The sequence below is a fragment of the Lepisma saccharinum genome, chromosome 2, assembly GCF_977018435.1.
Source record: "Lepisma saccharinum chromosome 2, izLepSacc3.1, whole genome shotgun sequence".
NCBI classification, from domain to species: Eukaryota; Metazoa; Arthropoda; class Insecta; order Zygentoma; family Lepismatidae; genus Lepisma; species Lepisma saccharinum.
The window spans coordinates 111,350,555-111,370,024 of NC_139230.1; the positions used below are offsets into that span (position 1 = coordinate 111,350,555).

Genomic DNA, 19,470 nt, shown 5'->3' on the forward strand with positions numbered 1-19,470 from the left:
AATTTCTTGTGTGCGAATACAAAAACTCAAGAATTCAATCTACTGTAAATACAATTTTCAGGTATGTTATTTTATATAGAATTTCTTGGGGTAATTACAAAACTCAAAAAATAAATCTACTGTGAATATAATTTTCAGGTATGTTATTTTATATATAATTTTCACGGGGCGTACAATATTGTCAACGGTATTATATTTGAGTGCGTCGCTTGTCGTCTAAACACTACAGCTCACAGGTCGGTAAAATCTGACATGAAAGCAGATAATACACTTATGCCTTATTTATATATAATTTTCACGGGGCGTACAATATTGTCAACGGTATTATATTTGAGTGCGTCGCTTGTCGTCTAAACACTACAGCTCACAGGTCGGTAAAATCTGACATGAAAGCAGATAATACACTTATGCCTTATTTATATATAATTTTCACGGGGCGTACAATATTGTCAACGGTATTATATTTGAGTGCGTCGCTTGTCGTCTAAACACTACAGCTCACAGGTTGGTAAAATCTGACATGAAGGCAGATAATACGCTTATGCCTTATTTATATATAATTTTCACGGGGCGTACAATATTGTCAACGGTATTATATTTGAGCGAGCCGCTTGTCGCCTAAACACTACAGCTCACAGGTCGGTAAAATCTGACATGAAAGTAGATAATACGCTTATGCCTTATTTATATATAATTTTCACGGGGCTTTCAATATTGTCAACGGTATTATATTTGAGTGCGTCGCTTGTCGCCTAAACACTACAGCTCACAGGTCGGGAAAATCTAACATGAAAGTAGATAATACGCTTATGCCTTATTTATATATAATTTTCACGGGGCGTACAATATTGTCAACGGTATTATATTTGAGTGCGTCGCTTGTCGCCTAAACACTACAGCTCACAGGTCGGTAAAATCTGACATGAAAGCAGATAATACGCTTATGCCTTATTTATATATAATTTTCACGGGGCGTTCAATATTGTCAACGGTATTATATTTGAGTGCGTCGCTTGTCGTCTAAACACTACAGCTCACAGGTCGGTAAAATCTAACATGAAAGTAGATAATACGCTTATGCCTTATTTATATATAATTTTCACGGGGCGTACAATATTGTCAACGGTATTATATTTGAGCGAGCCGCTTGTCGCCTAAACACTACAGCTCACAGGTCGGTAAAATCTGACATGAAAGTAGATAATACGCTTATGCCTTATTTATATATAATTTTCACGGGGCTTTCAATATTGTCAACGGTATTATATTTGAGTGCGTCGCTTGTCGCCTAAACACTACAGCTCACAGGTCGGGAAAATCTAACATGAAAGTAGATAATACGCTTATGCCTTATTTATATATAATTTTCACGGGGCGTACAATATTGTCAACGGTATTATATTTGAGTGCGTCGCTTGTCGCCTAAACACTACAGCTCACAGGTCGGTAAAATCTGACATGAAAGCAGATAATACACTTATGCCTTATTTATATATAATTTTCACGGGGCGTACAATATTGTCAACGGTATTATATTTGAGTGCGTCGCTTGTCGCCTAAACACTACAGCTCACAGGTCGGTAAAATCTGACATGAAAGTAGATAATACGCCTATGCCTTATTTATATATAATTTTCACGGGGCGTACAATATTGTCAACGGTATTATATTTGAGCACGTCGCTTGTCACCTAAACACTACAGCTCACAGGTCGGTAAAATCTGACATGAAAGCAGATAATACGCTTATGCCTTATTTATATATAATTTTCACGGGGCGTTCAATATTGTCAACGGTATTATATTTGAGTGCGTCGCTTGTCGCCTAAACACTACAGCTCACAGGTCGGTAAAATCTGACATGAAAGCAGATAATACACTTATGCCTTATTTATATATAATTTTCACGGGGCGTACAATATTGTCAACGGTATTATATTTGAGTGCGTCGCTTGTCGCCTAAACACTACAGCTCACAGGTCGGTAAAATCTGACATGAAAGTAGATAATACGCCTATGCCTTATTTATATATAATTTTCACGGGGCGTACAATATTGTTAAGAGCGTTAGTTTTTGTAGAGCTCTCTTTTTCCATTTTTCCTCTATAGAGTGAAGCTGTAGAAGACACAATTAGCTAACCTAGCATACAACACACCTTCCTAATTAATATGGATATTGTCGCACATTCCTCTTAATTAATACTGTTGTAAATAGAAAAGATTATGTACGGTAAATGTTTTGTACATTATAGGAAAAAAATGCAAAATATCCTCCAATTTTAATTCGAATTTTATCGAATTTTTACATATTTCCACGCCGCCACATGTTGCCCTATTTGCTTCTTTTACTTGCCTGGCTTAATTAACTCTCGCTAATTAGCATTTTTTTGGAAGAAGTCAACTAGAACAACATGTGGCGGTATGAGAAATATGCAAATCAAAGAACATTTTAGCAATATATGGGCCCTAGCAATTAGCTTTCTCGACTAAGAGTACTCTTTCAAACGTCTTCTGCTGATCGTATTACTAAACGAGGACGTTTAAAATTTTTGGGTGTTGAAAAAGTTTGACCCTACTTTTTTATTTCTATTGTTTGCTAATAGATGGCGCTGATAGTACCCCCTCCCCTCCCCTCTCCCCTCTTCTCCTCTGCTGTATGACAAATAGCACAAACATAAAAATCAAGATTTTGGAGAGCAAAACATAAAATTTGCATGCATCTGATGTCGAACCAGGAACTTTTATCTTTCGGGGAGTCAACATTATTTTTTACTCAGTCGTCATATAACATGAACGCACGCAAAGATTCACATGTGCTTTTTATTATTTTGTGTTCGGTAAGTACAAGTATATTCTTACATAAATTATTGTTTAATTTAATAAATTGTAAACTCGGAGCCTGCTATACTAAAACTCCTTCTGTCTATTCAAAGCGAATGTTGGGTGCACGCGGAAATAGCACAGAAAAAAAACCGGATGGAAGCAATTTAAAATCACTGGGGCAAGGTCAGTATTACGAGAGCGTAAAAACACGTGTTTTCATTCAACTTCGAAAAATAAGAATAAATGTGTGCATACAGAACACATATGTTTTCTTTTCACAGTTGTAAAAACATATAAATTGTACATGAGGTAAGTTACAGGAAGGCTCTCTCAATTAGGTACAAGTATTGTACAATTAGGTACAAATTGTTGTACAATTATTTCCCCCAGTTGCCCAGTTGGAGTTGGGGGCATAACACTGGTACTATTTGTAATCACAGTGCTTACTCATGTATTTTGTTTAATATTTTATTTCAAATTCACTGTCAGAAACTAGTGTTGTTAGTTTCTGCATGTAGGTTTATTTACTCTGTTGGTTGTCACTGTCAAGTTTTTAGTATTCGTACAGCATAAAAAGCTATAACCTCCCTCTCAAAATATATACATTGTATACGCCAAGATGCCCAATAGCCTGGCAACACATCATGAAAAAACATGCCAAGAAGACCCAGTGGGTTTATAAGTCAGTGCTGCCAATTCCTATTTGTAGGTTAGCTTAGCCAGTAAAAAATCATATAGTAGAATTTTTGTAGAGTGGGTGTTTGCGAGTTCCACGACGCGCTGCCTGCCGATACTCTATGCAGCGTCATCCTGATTGCAGAGAAGTCCTTCGTCCACGACGTGAAGAACGAGAGGGTGACGGAACAGTTTTAAATTCATAAAAAATTGCCACATACTAAAAATCAACATCCAACACATTTTAGGTTATATAAAATTTGTGAAAACCTTATAATACTGAAATATTAAAACAAACAGAGTCCCCCCTGTAGGTTAGTTCGGTGCGTAAATAAAAAAAATGATAGGTTAAGTTATATCACTTAGGATCGTAAAAAAAATTAAAAAATCGTAAAAAAAAAGATAGGTTAAGTTGTATCACGTAAGATCGTGATATACCTACCAAGTACGAGTGGGGAAAAAAATGAGTGCGGTGAAAATTTGTACTAAAACATCGCTAAACGCTATAACATCGACAAAAAATTGTCAAAATATCTCAAAAACTTATATTCGATTGATAAAAAAAAAATACCTACAAAATATGATCCTCAAATAATGACGTTCAAACAGTACCTAAATAAAAAAAATGATAGGTTAAGTTATATCACTTAGGATCATAAAAAAATTAAATAATCGTAAAAAAAGGATAGGTTAAGTTGTATCACGTAACATCATGATATACCTACCAAGTACGAGTGGGGAAAAAATGAGTATGGTGAAAATTTGTACTAAAACATCGCTAAACGCTAAAACATCGACAAAAAATTGTCCAAGTATGTCAAAAAGTGATATTCAATTGGTAAAAAAAGACCATACCTACTAAGTACTACTTTGAAGCGCCCAATAAGCACTACTTACGGGAAAATTATACCCCCTCCTAATATAAGCAAGATTTAAGGGGGCAGTCACTTTTCTACGGGGAATATGTACCCCCTCCTTATATAAGCAGGATTTAAGGGGGCAGTCACTTTTCTACGGGGAAATTATACCCCCTCCTATTATAAGCAGGATTTAAGGGGCAGTCACTTTTCTACGGGGAAATTATACCCCCTCCTAATATAAGCAAGATTTAAGGAAGCAGTCACTTTTCTACGGGGAATATGTACCCCCTCCTATTATAAGCAGGATTTAAGGGGGCAGTCACTTTTCTACGGGGAAATTATACCCCCTCCTATTATAAGCAGGATTTAAGGGGGCAGTCACTTTTCTACGGGGAAATTATACCCCCTCCTATTATAAGCAGGATTTAAGGGGGCAGTCACTTTTCTACGGGGAAATTATACCCCCTCCTAATATAAGCAGGATTTAAGGGGGCAGTCACTTTTCTAAGGGAAATATGTACCCCCTCATAATATAAGCAGGATTTAAGGGGGCAGTCACTTTTCTACGGGGAAATTATACCCCCTCCTATTATAAGCAGGATTTAAGGGGGCAGTCACTTTTCTACGGGGAAATTATACCCCCTCCTAATATAAGCAAGATTTAAGGGGCGGTCACTTTTCTACGGGGAATATGTACCCCCTCCTAATATAAGCAGGATTTAAGGGGGCAGTCACTTTTCTACGGGGAAATTATACCCCCTCCTAATATAAGCAAGATTTAAGGGGGCAGTCACTTTTCTACGGGGAAATTATACCCCCTCCTAATATAAGCAAGATTTAAGGGGGCAGTCACTTTTCTACGGGGAAATTATACCCCCTCCTAATATAAGCAAGATTTAAGGGGGCAGTCACTTTTCTACGGGAAATCTGTACCCCCTCCTAATATAAGCAGGATTTAAGGGGGCAGTCACTTTTCTACGGGGAAATTATACCCCCTCCTAATATAAGCAGGATTTAAGGGGGCAGTCACATTTCTACGGTGAATTTGTACCCCCTTTTTAAGTGAGAATTGAGAGGCAGTCATTTTTCTACGGGGATATTTTACCCCCTGCTTAATTGACGGGAACTGAAAGGGGCAGTCATTTTTCTCTGTAGAAAATTGACTGTACAGTCAATTTTCTACGGAGTCCAAATTCCCCGTTACACCGGGAATCAAGCACGTCGGGTCCTCTATTCCCAAATTCCTGTCCATTGAAACTTTGAACGTACATTGCAACCTGGCTCAGGGCATGGTTGTATCGACGGACGCAAATCGGGACCAAACACACAAGGAAACCGGTATAATTGCGACGTTCAAGCCCAATTCGGAATTCCTGGAGCCGATTCTTTACGAACCAGTCAAACCGATCTTTTTTCCCATCCAGCACGACAAGTTCAGTGAAGTAGAACTGACTATAACGAACGAGAAAGGCGAATTGGTGGATTTTGCCGGAGCCACGAGCACGGCCGTACTGGCTATCTTGTAAATAAAATAGACGGTTAATCGAAAGCACACGATGGATCACGTAGAAAGTTATGAACTGCAGTCCTTCCCTCCCAACAGAAGGACGTTTGGCAAAGCTCAACGAACCGAACAAGGACATCGAATTTGATGTGGATGTTGGTGACGGGTTTGTACATCCTCATCGCGCTGACCTCTACATCAGACTCGAAATTGTCACCAGGGACGAAAATGCAGCTTACCCCGCAGGAGTCAACATCAGGCTGATAGACAATTTCGTCCCTCACCTCTTCTCCCAGGTGGAAGTGAGAAAGCATGGCACAGTCATCGACAGGATGGATAACCCCGGACTAACTTCGACCATCGTGGCGACCATGACGCTCTCAAAGCCAGAGAGTTCGTACTACAAAGCGGCGCGTTTCGAAACCGACAACAAATTACCCGGGAAACTCAGCACCGTGCTATTCCCTCTGCGGCTCCTCTATGGATTCTTCTCCGACTACAAGGAAATCATGTGGAAGGGCGGTCTGAGGGTCACTTTCAAGAGAGCGTCCAACGACAACAACTTGTTTCTGCGATGGAAATCCGCGACGGCTGGGGGCGCCGTGGACGATGCGAGCCTCCCGTCCGAGGGTAAGTGCGTGATAAAATCCATGGAACTTCGCATGCCGATCATCGAATACGAAGCTAACCACGCCACGAAGATCAAAGCAGAAATCCTGAAGAACCCGAACATCCCGCTCGAGTTTCAGATGTACCAATTCTTTCAGAGGACAGTGTCCGGGCGATACTTCGAGTTCGACGTGACGACACAGTTCAACAGCATCCAGTACGACATGCCCGACTTCGTGGTGGTCGTGTTTCAAACCGGTCGCGACGGCAGTCAGAATGCGGATTCGAGTATGTTCGACTACTGCAAAGTTAGAAACATTTACCTTAAGAACGGGCGTAACGAGATTTTCCCCAGAGAGAACTACAACCTCGCGGAAGATAATTACCTGAAGCTGTACGAAGCTTACACAGCGTTCAAGAGGGTCACCATGGAAGGATCTACCGACATGTACTACACGCCAGCGGAGTTTATCCAGAAACGTCCGATGTACGTGATCAACACATCGAAACGCAAGCAGGTGGTGATCAGCGACCGCACGAGCATCAAGGTTGTCGTGGATTTCCAAGAGGTGATCCCAGAAGGTTACATAATTTAGAACTACATAATTTGTATTCATGTCCAGATATTATTAGAATAATTAAATCAAGAAGACTTAGGTGGGCAGGCCATGTGGCACGAATGGGAGAGGAACGAGGAGTTTACAGGATTCTTGTTGGGAAACCTGATGGTAAGAGACCTGTAGGAAGGCCAAGACGAAGATGGAGGGACAACGTTGAGATGGACCTAAGGGAAATCGGTAGGGATGGAAAAGAGTATATAGAACTTGCTCAAAATAGGGAAACATGGAAGGCCTGTGTTGCTGCAGCCATGAACCTTCGGGTTTAAGAAGGCTAGAGAGTTAGTTAGTTAGATCCCAGACAATACAGTATGCAGCGTGGTCCTGATTGCAGGGAAAAAGTTTGTTTACGATGTAAAGAACGAGAGAATCATTGAACAGTTTTGATATTTTTTATTGAAATGAAATAAATACAAATTTGTTACAAACCCCAACCGAGTTTTCTTTTCGTGTGCATTACCATTGTCGTTCCTAGAGCGGCCAGTCTTTCACCCATGCTGGCATCTCTGCTGACTACCCTCCGGAAATCCCGGTGTTCCAACTGCATGTCGGCATCGTGCCTTGCTGCAAGATCCCTGTTGTCCCGGTACGCAATATCATGGTCTTTGCAGGCAGCGTCCAAGGGATTAACCCCCGGATCACCGCGATCCAGTCGCGCGTCCAATTTAGTGCCGGGACCGCAGTATTGGTAGCCGGGAATATGCATCTCGAAAGGCAATTTGTTGATGATGTCGTTGATGAGTTCCTTCCTTTCCGCCAGCTTCCAGAATCGCGGGGGCAAGATGTTGATGATGTTGATCAGATACTCGATGCCATTCGGTTCGTTGACGATGAAGCGGCTTAGTTTGGAAACGATCATGTCCACGATGCCAACCTTTTCGTTGTGAAAGTTTCGGTTTCCGGCCCTTTCTTCTCCGGCGATGACCAGCAGCCGGTCCACGAGTTTACGAACATCGTCCAGCCACACGAATTCCACGTTCAAATTGGAGTAGCGCTTGATACCGCTGCCGGTAGGCACGCGAGTGGTGCCAGGTTGCTGCTTGATTTCGTTCCAAAACGGTTTGATGATGTTCCTGTACTTCTCGCTGCTACTCGACTTGACCCTGTTCTGAGATGGGTCGTTGTTCTGATACAAAGCATCGGTCATCTTGAGAATTTCCTTGTAATTGTCGTAATCCTCTTCGGAATACACGTTGGCGTCGGGGCGCTTTCTAGTGATCAGTTCCCATAGCCCCGGCGTGCCTGCATACTTCTTGAAGAAACTTCTGCGTCCCGCTCGGCTCTCGTTGTAGATGATGATATCGTCCTTGTCGAACGTGACGTGCCAACTGCCTATCTTCCACACGACGCTCCCGGAAGGGTCGGGTGATGGATACAAACCGAAAACTTCGTCTCTGTCATCGCCTTTGGTGCTCAGATATTTGGCTGCGGTCGGTCCTAATCGTATTCCCTCGACGGAACACGAACTGCTGCTGCTGCTGGGCGACGGAAACCTAGTCGGAAGCGACGGCAGTTGGAAGTGTTGGAAAGTTGTGGCAGGTGAAGGAGGAGTGGGAGGATAGTCCGTAATGTTGCGAACTGCCACCGGCACCAACTCTGTGATCAAATCCTTGTTATGTTCGGCAACATCTTTGATTTCTTTGCCCAAGTCACCGATTGCATCGATGAGCGGTTGCTCCTGTCGCTTCTTCTGCTCATAATATCCACGATTCTCTTCCTTCCACCCTTTGAATCGTTTAGCAAGGTACTCGGTCAACTTGATGTTTTCTTCGGCTTTCCTTTTGGACATTGCAAAATGGGCCTATCTGTTTTCTTACAATTTTGTTATTTTATTTCGACAGAAGAAACAAGACAGAGCTGTCAATGACAATCTTATCTTTTTTGTTGTTCATCTCGTACCATGCATCTGAAAATTTTCTAACACTCTGCTTATGATATCCATCAAGCATGTCTTCCATTTCGTCTGTTATTGCATGAAGATATTCGGTATTCACGATCTTTTTCCCCGTGATTTTAAATATGTAGTCTTTCATGATCATCTGACACGGCACGGCGAACGCTGGCGAACTATCGGCGATATCAATTATTCTGTGGATGTTATCTTCTTCTTTACCCGACACAATCTTGAAGATCTGATAGAGCAGCTCCACAGGAAGATTGAGTACATTAGCAGATTGTGATGTATTCATTTTTTTCTTTTTGTTCGCCTCGTACTATTATATTACATTTTCTATCACGATAAACTCGTTGATCTTGTTACGATACTTCCCCTGGTTCGGTTTGCGAGTCATGTCTATCGTGGCGAAGCCGTAGTCGTCAGCATTCCAGCAATGCGCGTAGAGGTTGCGAAACGACTCGTACGTCATATCCCCTCCGACGAACTCGTCGTACACGTGCTTGAGGTTGGTGGCATCCTGCCGAAACAAGCAAATGAAGTTGGCGTTGTCCCTGATCAGCTGCTTGGGGATCTTCGAGAAGGTCTGAGCCAAGTAAAAGCAGTCCATGCCCTTGTGGCGGCCTCGAGTGAAGTAGTTGCGAACCTCTTCCTGATTCTCGAGGATGACATCGTCGAAGACAACCACCGAATTCTCACGACTCTCGTCCAAAGGTACCATCTGCGAGGCAAAGGTGGCTATTTTAAGATCGCCGTAGATTGCAATCAGCTGTCGGTATTTCGATTGCTCGAGGCTCTTGGAAAAGACGTACAGGTGTCTGTTCTCCCAATCGAGCCAGTGGGGAGCCAGGATGAAATTGTCTACCATCAATGTGGTTTTGCCACAACCCGAGGGCCCCACGATGAGGCATCTGATACTTTCGGGGAGCAATTCACCATTTTTCTTTCTTCCTTTACCTTCGCCAACGTCCGGGAGCCTCTTGGTCACCTCCCAGCTCATATGATATCGACAGCATCAACCCAAGAATTCTGCGAAGAGGGAAGACCGAGCCACTTGACGTAAAGTTTGCCCTTGCTGCGTCGGAGCACTTTCTCCACAAGGTAAGTGTCCGGGAACCTAGTGGCGGACAGTTCCTGCTCGTAGAATCGACCCTCGATGTCCTCACCGTCCGCGGTGCTCTTCAGCTTGTAGGTAGGGATGTAGGGAGGTGATGAAGGCAGGAGAACATCGGTCACGGTGAAAATTTCTGTAGACCAGTTTCGAGTGAAACCTTTGTCGAATACTCCGGGGCGCTTGAACTTGCTCACTCTCACCTTGTCTCCTACTTTATACTTTGGTTTCTTGATTTTTTCGCCAGTGTTTCGTTTGCAGTACACTTCGGAGAGCAGCCACCTTTCGTTTAGCTTGGTCACTTCCAAGGGTTTCATCCCGATCGTCCTGTGAATTCGGTTGTTGTATTCCTCCACCAGTTCGGGCACCAGATCCACCCACTTGTAGTTCCCGCGGAGGGTGAACCGTTTCCACATGAGCCCCTTGAGGGTCCTGTTGAATCGCTCCACGATGCTTGCTTTCAGCTCGCTGTAGGTTGAATAGTGAAGAATACCGTTCTCCTTGAGCATCCTCCCGAAGGCAGAGTTGTAGAATTCCCTGCCTCGATCGGTCTGTAGGAAACAAGGGGATCTCTGTTTGAGAACAGAAGCGAAAGCTTTGCTGACCTCAACCCCGGTCTTGTTTTTAACGGGTATCGCCCAAGCGTACTTGCTGAAAGTGTCGATCACGGTGAGGAGATATCTGAACCCCTTGTTGATCTTGTGAAGCCCCTTGAGATTCCCCGTGCTCATCTCCACGAGGTCGGCCTACCAGAGGTCGTCTATCCCTTTGGTGACCACGGGCAGTCGAGGATAATTCCTGCGGGCAGGTTTGTGCAGTTCGTTCACGATAGCTGCTCTCATGAGGCTTATAGACAACAAAGGCTCCGATGCAAAAATATGGATCTATTATCTTCATTGTTTTCTTGCATTTTGCTTACTTGCTTGCTTACGATAGACGACTGACACTGGCGACGGGATAGGAGAGCACCAACTCCAAAAAAAGCGGTATCGGATGCTCCATATTCGTCTCGATAGATTCGGCGTATAGACGATCTCCGACGGAAACATTGTCGTACGAGACTCCGATTTTCATGTTGTCGTGCTTGATCCTGAATAAACTCTCCCCGTGATGCAGACTTATCGCGACACCGCTCGAGGGATGCAAGTTCACAATTCGGAGACTTCCGCCACCTAGGGAGAGTTCGTAGAAGATGCTATTGTTGTTGAAGATGAAGAAGATCTTGCCAGTGTTCTCTTCGAACTGCTTCACAATACCGTTCAAGTGGATGATTGTAGCTGCCAACAGATCGGTTCGGAAAGCAAGCAAGGCATCGTTAAGCATGTCTCGAGCTTTGACGACTTCTTCTCTGGATATCTTGACGTACTTGGGAAGCGTGGCGCCAGGTTTCCTTTTGTTGTAGCCGAACACGTTGGTTGGCATGTTATAGAGCATTTCTTTCTTTCCCACTGCTCAGACTATTTTATTAATTTTTCCTCTTCTTGCTTCGAGAAAAGGTCTCGCAGACATTTTTACTGGTAAAGATTTTTTTTCGAAGCCAACGCCCTTTTTTTCCCTTGCGTAATTAACCAGAACAGAAAAGATGCTCATCGGTAGAGGAAATGCTAGAATTTGCATTGTTTCTTTGTTTTCGAAAGCATACTTCCTCCTGAAAAGCGCTTGTTTTGATTTGTTAGTTAAATTTAGCTTGCGGCTCAAACAACAGTAACACCAAGCAAAAAAGCGTTTGTTTTTTTTCCTCGGTTAAAGAGCCAAAAGTGCCACTTATCATCGCTAGAAACAAATATTGAAATTTTATTTTCACTTTTGTGTTGTACAGCATAAAAATATGAAATGCACAAAAAACTTCGAGGCTCACGCGCACAAAATTGATCGGCCATGAAATGTTCGGGAGGGGCTGTCTGACCAATCAGAGCCATTCACCATTGGAAGAGGTTAGGTTAGTTCGTGCATGATAGAATAAATGTTGCCAACTCACTAGGTTAGTTTAACTCGTAAAATATTGTGGTGAAATATTTATGGCAGAGTTGGCAACGCTGACAGTGAGGCACCGTGAACGACCTTAAAATATACAGCGTAAACAACATGTTGTCAACTCAATAGGTTAGTTTAACTCGTAAAATATTGTGGTGAAATTTTTATGGCAGAATTGGCAACACTGACAGTGAGGCACCGTGAATATACAGCGTAAACGGCTACGCAGAGTTGGCAACGCTGACAGTTACCTGCGTTAGGTTTGGAAAAAAACGTGAAAGGGGGTTATTATTTTGAGCTGTTTGGAAAATAACCGTGAAGGTACTGCTCTATAGGTGCTTTCCCGTGAAGGTACTGGGTTAACCGTGAAGGTACTGCTCTATAGGTGCTTTGCCGTGAAGGTACTGTGTTAACCGTGAAGGTACTACCCTATAGGTGCTTTGCCGTGAAGGTACTACTCTATAGGCGCTTTCCCGTGAAGGTACTGGGTTAACCGTGAAGGTACTGCTCTATAGGTGCTTTGCCGTGAAGCTTAAAATATACAGCGTAAAAGGCTACGGTTCGCTACTACCTATAGATAGATGCTTTCCCGTGAAGGTACTGGGTTAACCGTGAAGGTACTGCTCTATAGGCGCTTTCCCGTGAAGGTACTGCTCTATAAGTGCTTTGCCGTGAAGGTACTTTAAAATATACAGCGTAAAAGGCTACGGTTCGCTACTACCCTATAGGTGCTTTCCCGTGAAGGTACCTTAAAATATACAGCGTAAAAGGCTACGGTTCGCTACTACCCTATAGGCGCTTTCACCGTGAAAGTACTGTGTTAACCGTGAAAGTACTGCTCTATAGGCGCTTTGCCGTGAAGGTACTGTGTTAACCGTGAAGGTACTGCTCTATAGGTGCTTTCCCGTGAAGGTACTGTGTTAACCGTGAAGGTAGTGCTGTATAGGCGCTTTCCCGTGAAGGTACTGGGTTAACCGTGAAGGTACTGCTCTATAGGTGCTTTCCCGTGAAGGTACCTTAAAATATACAGCGTAAAAGGCTACGGTTCGCTACTACCCTATAGGCGCTTTCACCGTGAAAGTACTGTGTTAACCGTGAAAGTACTGCTCTATAGGCGCTTTCCCGTGAAGGTACTGGGTTAACCGTGAAGGTACTGCTCTATAGGTGTTTTCCCGTGAAGGTACTGGGTTAACCGTGAAGGTACTGCTCTATAGGTGCTTTCCCGTGAAGGTACCTTAAAATATACAGCGTAAAAGGCTACGATTCGCCCAAAATTACCGTGAAGGAAGTGCTCTATAGGTGTTTTCCCGTGAAGGTACTGGGTTAACCGTGAAGGTACTACCCTATAGGTGTTTTCGGGGGTTAACCGTGAAGGTACTACCCTATAGGTGATTTCCCGTGAAGGTACCTTAAAATATACAGCGTAAAAGGCTACGAGTCGCCCGGGCGAGTCAGCTCCGCCATTTTTCATCTACTATATATATGTGTGTGTCTGTACGTATATTATATATATATGTATATTAGCAGGTAACAATATGTTATAAGCACATTCTTACTTTCCAAAGAAGCGCATGTGGGATGGCAAAACGGATCCGGATCCGAAAATTCTGGATCCGGATCCCAAAGTTTTGGATCCGGATCCGAAAGTTATGGATCCGGATCCGAAAGTACCGGATCCGGATCTGAAAATTCCGGATCCGAAAAAAATTAGGATCCGGATCCTTAGAATCCGGAACCAACCGGATCCGGATCTGGCCATCCCTAGTTTGAAGTTCGTTAGAATGCACTTGCAAGGTATCCCATTGTTTAAATTTCATACATATTTTATATTTCATACGTTGAATATCCCTTTGCTCCCTCTTTTCCTTTAGTCTTTGGAAAAAAGCAGAAGTTTCTTGGCAATCGGGGTCTGGTTCAAATGACTTCTTTTCGCTCTCCTGTTCCTACTTTAAACAAAAGACTTTGTAACTAAACGTATGCTTGTCCAAAACACGAAATTTACACACAATTTACAAAATATAACAAAACACCAATATAATTCAATTTATTTTTCCCTTTCAGCGTTCTCGACATTTTCTGAATTCTTTTCCTCATAAAAATTGCCATGAGGAAATTATAGATAGACATGACATTATCTGTGAATTGACTTCTTCAAACTGGTAGCAAATTTTAACATGAGTTACTTGGAGAAGAGGTAGCGTGCTTGAGCCTCACGAGAGATGTCGTAGGTTAGATTCTCCACCTAGGCAGGATTTTTTTCAGGAGTATATCGTTGGGTGTAAAGTTTATCCACCGTGCTAAGAATTTAACATTGCTCTCTGTATATCACGAGGTGAAAGGAAGTAGTAAGAGGAAGATATTTCGATGATAGGAGGAAGTCACATGCCACGTGGAATGCACAGAATCAAGTTACGTAGAGATAAGTCTGTGATGGTGGTTTCGAATATTGCAAAGTTACTGGGGAAAGTTTGTTAGATCTGATACTCGTAATTTCTGCTGAAATAAGACAAACATTTTAGATACAAAGCAGTGGCGAAATAACGCTCATTATGAGGTCTTGAATTTTTTGTTTGTCACTCACTATATAAATACATCGCATCGGCCTCCGTCGCAATAGCCATTTACTTATGTTAATAAGCGATATACTCTTAGTTTTAGACGCATGGTAAGATCGTGGTGAGGGGTTTGACAACAGTCATTACGAAGGAACGGACATAAAATTACCAATCTTAGCAATTTGAACTCCTTAAACTCTCTCCTTCGTTACAGTAATGCACTACATCACTACATAACATAACTGTATATGTTTTTTTTAGTATATTGAAATAATCAATATTTTAGGTGTCAGTGAAGAACATAAACAATACATAACTTAAATAACATTACATTTTGCATTCTGAATACATATATGTGATTTGTGAATTAATCGTGATGTGTGTGTCAACACAACATATGAACAGTAACTAAAATAACTTAACCTTAAATCCTGGAAATCTGCAACTTCTATGGGGAAAAATGCGAAGAAGAGACGTCCCTCAAGTGTGCATCGGAATCATTTTTTTTAAAATATTCTAATATCAACGCTCTCTGTTCAGCAAACCAAAAGAAAAAGAGGATAGGGTAGGATTTGAACCCGCGACCTATCATGCTTGACGAAAAATGAGGACAGTAGCGTCTAACCAACTGCTCTATGTTAACTTGACGACATTATGCCCTTAAAAACATGTTGACGTTTATGAAGACTCCCACCTTCCTGTGTTCCAAGCACATTTTCTCGACAAGTCGTGAAAAATATAGATTTTAGAGAACTGTTCGATATTATGCAATGTATTGTATTCAAAATGTTGCATAAACTCCTCACAAATTTGCTTCTTTCCGCACAAACTTGATGGCGATTTCCACCAGGGGGAGAGAAACTGTCTTCAGTGTTTCAAACTCCTCTAATTTCAAGTCGAGCAAGCAGAATCGTAAAAATTCCTCAAGGTTTTTTTTTTCCAATGTATTATTTCTGTTTGATTGTGTATTATAATAGCGGTTTATAGTTTCTAACTTCATGGAAAGTGCGAAATTGAAAACCTCTCACCACAGCGTTTATCGTCTAGTGGAAGGACCAACTCAAAGTTTGCTACTCTCACTTGTAGCCGAAGTGCAATGTTGCTAAGTTTACGAATTCGGGACCTGGAATTCTATCGGGGCGGTCAAATAAGATGTTGCGAAGAGTACATTATGGATGTAAGGATCTGATTTAAGCAATGCATTAATAATTGTTAATACTTGACGCTTCGCAATTGTTCTACTTCTCACGCTGGGCAAGATCACTCATATCTCTTCGTCGCTAACTGATTTAAGAATTGTATGCATTACCGTATCACTGCCCCTATTAGTTGTAAACTTATTTGTTCTTTTCCTAAAGAAGGGGTCGGATGAACAGGTTTTTCACTTTTGGACTTAAGCTGTACTTCTGCTTCTGTACTTACCTCGTCATCTGGTTTTTTTTGTTCCTTCGAACATAAGGTCATATGGTCTGTAGCGTTTTTCCTCGCTTTCCTGGCGGCTCGGGAGCGGAATTTTTTTGGGGTAGGTTCTGGAAATTCTGCATCTATGAATATCGAACTTGTAGGGGGTTGGTAGTCTTGATTCGGAATTTCGAATAGGGTAGTTGGAACTATAGATTCATTCCCACTTGCGCTTTCATGCACACTTGCCTTGTTACCATCACTTACATTATCTTCTTGTAGGGGTTTGGGAATCGTATTACATGCCTTTGGTTCGTTGTGTTCAGTGCCTATCATCTGTTCCTGTTGTTCCTTGTGGTCATCTGGAGTGGCCTGTCGATATGACGGTACTGGTATTGATTCTGCTCTACTTTACGAATGTTCGGGGAGCGCTCGCTATACACGTCTGCTCTCTACCTAGCCTCGTCGCGAACTTGACTCCGCCACGGAGGTCAACAGGACTGAGCTACCGCGGCTCATACATGTATTTTAATAAGAAATAAGCCCTCAAGTTACCTTTCAAAAAAGTTTCCCTGTCTTTCGCTCTTGCAAAATGGAGCCTAAAAAGTAAGTGAAGTTACTCGCTCCTCTAGCGCCCTAATGATGGTTCCCAGAAGAAAATGCAAAGTACCTTTTTTGTAGAGAATTTTAAGTAGATTATTTCTTGTCATAACCTATTTTGCTGTAAAGTGATTTCCAAGAGATATTTTTGCAAAAATCTGACTTTGGGAGCCATTTCTCAAGGATCACGGTCAAATCCGGGGTGGTACAGGGGTGCAAAATTAATATGTTGTTAAGAATCCATTTAGGAAGAAAAAAAAAATTGTTCCCGCTTTCCCTGATTTTTTTCTTATTGGACCCCAAAATCATCCCTTGTTGACTGCCGTAAGACTCAGCCTGGAGAAAGTGTGGGAGGAATCAGTGTTCTACGTATTAAAAAATATCAATATTTCACATAATACTCTTGCAAGAGGTATTGTAGGGGGTGTTGAGTCACCCTTCAATTTGATAGAAGATTTAAAATGTCACCCGCCTTTTCAGTTCTGTCTTCATCGCAATTGTCCGTCATCGCATTTGTCCGTCATCTCAATTGTCCGACTACCATCAATTATACATAATGATATACGAGGGTTTCAGCAAAAGTCATGGCAAACATGTTTCTCCACGATAATGCGGATCAGGCAAGAAATTTTAAAATATACAGTGGAGACCACGTCACATGTAATGTATTGTGACGCCACTTGATGGCCGTGACTGCCAAGAGATTGAACTGAGGGAAGTGGGAAGTCAGTGCGTGTTTAACAGTCGTGCAGGATGAATGTGACACGGCGTGAACAGCGTTCTTATGTGAAAATAGCAGTTCTCCGTGGAAAGAATGCGAAAGAATGTCACACTGAGCTTGTGGAAGCTTTAGGAAATGGTGCTCTACCATAACAAACTGTTGTGAGGTGGGCAGCAGCATTCGGGCGTGGAAGAGAAGCATTTGTATCAGGACGACATTTGTAACAAACGATTGATGTTTCTTATTTTGTATTTTTCTCTCCTGATACAGATCCCTATGTTGTTCAAAATCCATACATTAAACGTTAGCATATTTCGTGACCTTCCAATTGTATATTTTACAATTTCTTGTCTGACACGCGTTATCGTGGAAAAAAATAGTTGACATGACTTTTGCTGTAACCATCGTATATAGCGATATCATCACTGATGCTGAGTCATCGCTTTTGGGAGGGCAGTGACAAATTCGCCTATTTTCCAGTGATTTGACATGGAATGAAACATGTAGAGAGGAAATATTAAGAGCAATGGGAGGAAGGCTAAATAAGCACGAGAATTGCTGCATATAGCTCTCCTAATAACTTTTATGTCCTTGTTTTCTCGAAATTCACAATATTTACAGGATAAAAATAAATAAATGAATGAAACAGAATTGAAAGTTATGACGAAAAAATCTAATTAAAGTGAATAACGGACACTGATAATTCAATATTAATTCTAAGTCTTAATATATCAGAACTTGAATGAAATATCCCATTAGTTAGATACTAAAAGTAACATGCAAGTCAAAGAAGTGAAATTAATTAATTATCAAACCTGAAGGTTGATTAATAATGGGTGGTTGTGCTGGTATTCTAGTGTCAGTTGCTGTCGGGCTTGGACTAGATGATGATATTAGGCAACAGTCTTGGTAAGCAGGATCCCAAGGGTGTCCAAATGAGAAAGACTGGAAGGTACACTCCATATTCATGGAACCAGAAATTATGCCCAACTTGCATGCTTCACAGCAATCCTATATATACCAAATATAATAAAAATATTCTTCAGTAAACATTTTTCCTTGATACACGAATGAGTAACTTCAAAACACAGACAATACTAGATACTAGCAAAATGTTAATATTATAGTATGAATAAATCTACCACAAATTCATTTAATCTGAATATATAATTAATACTATGCTATTTGAAAGAGAAAACATGCACGGTGCTAGTAGCAACACAGAGAGCAATGTCCTACCTTTCTGAAAAATTCCAATATTTATGATTAAATATTGTTCACAGAGTCAAAAATTGATAAATGAGTTGCTCTTCACTGAGCCTCACTAAATGCTGCATACACTCACTTTGCAAAATTTGGTCGTCAATTAATACAACTTTTGTGGTATTTTATATCATATTTAATATGATATCAGGCAGTAGTACATAAAAGCCCATTCACCAACAAAATGTGGTGCACATTCAGAAAGTGGTGCACGGCTCAGACTCGTTGAGACAGGTCACGTGACTCAGTGTTGCTAACCCACCCCATGAAAATTTCCCCATACGATTTTTCACAAGTTAAACAAACCTACAACTAGTGAGTTGGCAACACATATTCGAATATGTGTGATCAATTGTGATCAAAAGTAATCTCACACACAGACACAGACAGACACACACACACACACAACCTAGCAGAGTATGCCAACTTATTTCATGTAAATTGCTGGCAACATTTCTGCGAGTTGTTTGGGTTCAGAAAGCAAGCTATAGAGGCCCCTATCTAGATTGTTTTGACTCCACCGAGCTCGGAGAACCTGTAACTTTCCCGCATGCAAGTGTACATTACAAATATGCAAACCAGATTTTGTCTAACTCCTACCGTTTAAGTGGTAGACCTATATCCGGTTCCCATTTTTGAATTCCGAACATTGGTTGTATTGAGACTTTTACTCACGTCCAAAAGTACATTATAAATTTGCAACCATGTAGTAGTACATAAAAGCCTATTCTCCAACAGATAAGTAAGCTTTTCGATGAAAAATACGAGGGCCAATGGGCTCTTGACGTAGCGTTTTACGATGTATTTTTCAGGGGCTGTAGCTTTTCATGATGTGTCTAAATCTTATGGACGGTTTCTCTATGG

At 41.6% G+C, this 19,470-nt stretch overlaps 1 protein-coding gene across 4 annotated transcripts in view; it reads right to left on the reverse strand.

Annotated features, from left to right (window-relative positions):
- The window catches only part of LOC145984114 (uncharacterized), a 677,559-nt gene that overhangs the window by 547,828 nt on the left and 110,261 nt on the right, over positions 1-19,470 (reverse strand). For all 4 annotated transcript variants that reach the window (XM_083117547.1, XM_083117546.1, XM_083117548.1 and 1 more), the window contains exon 4: positions 18,159-18,354. In XM_083117547.1, the coding sequence (XP_082973673.1) occupies positions 18,159-18,354 (196 nt within the window). The remainder of the gene's footprint in view (positions 1-18,158; positions 18,355-19,470) is intronic.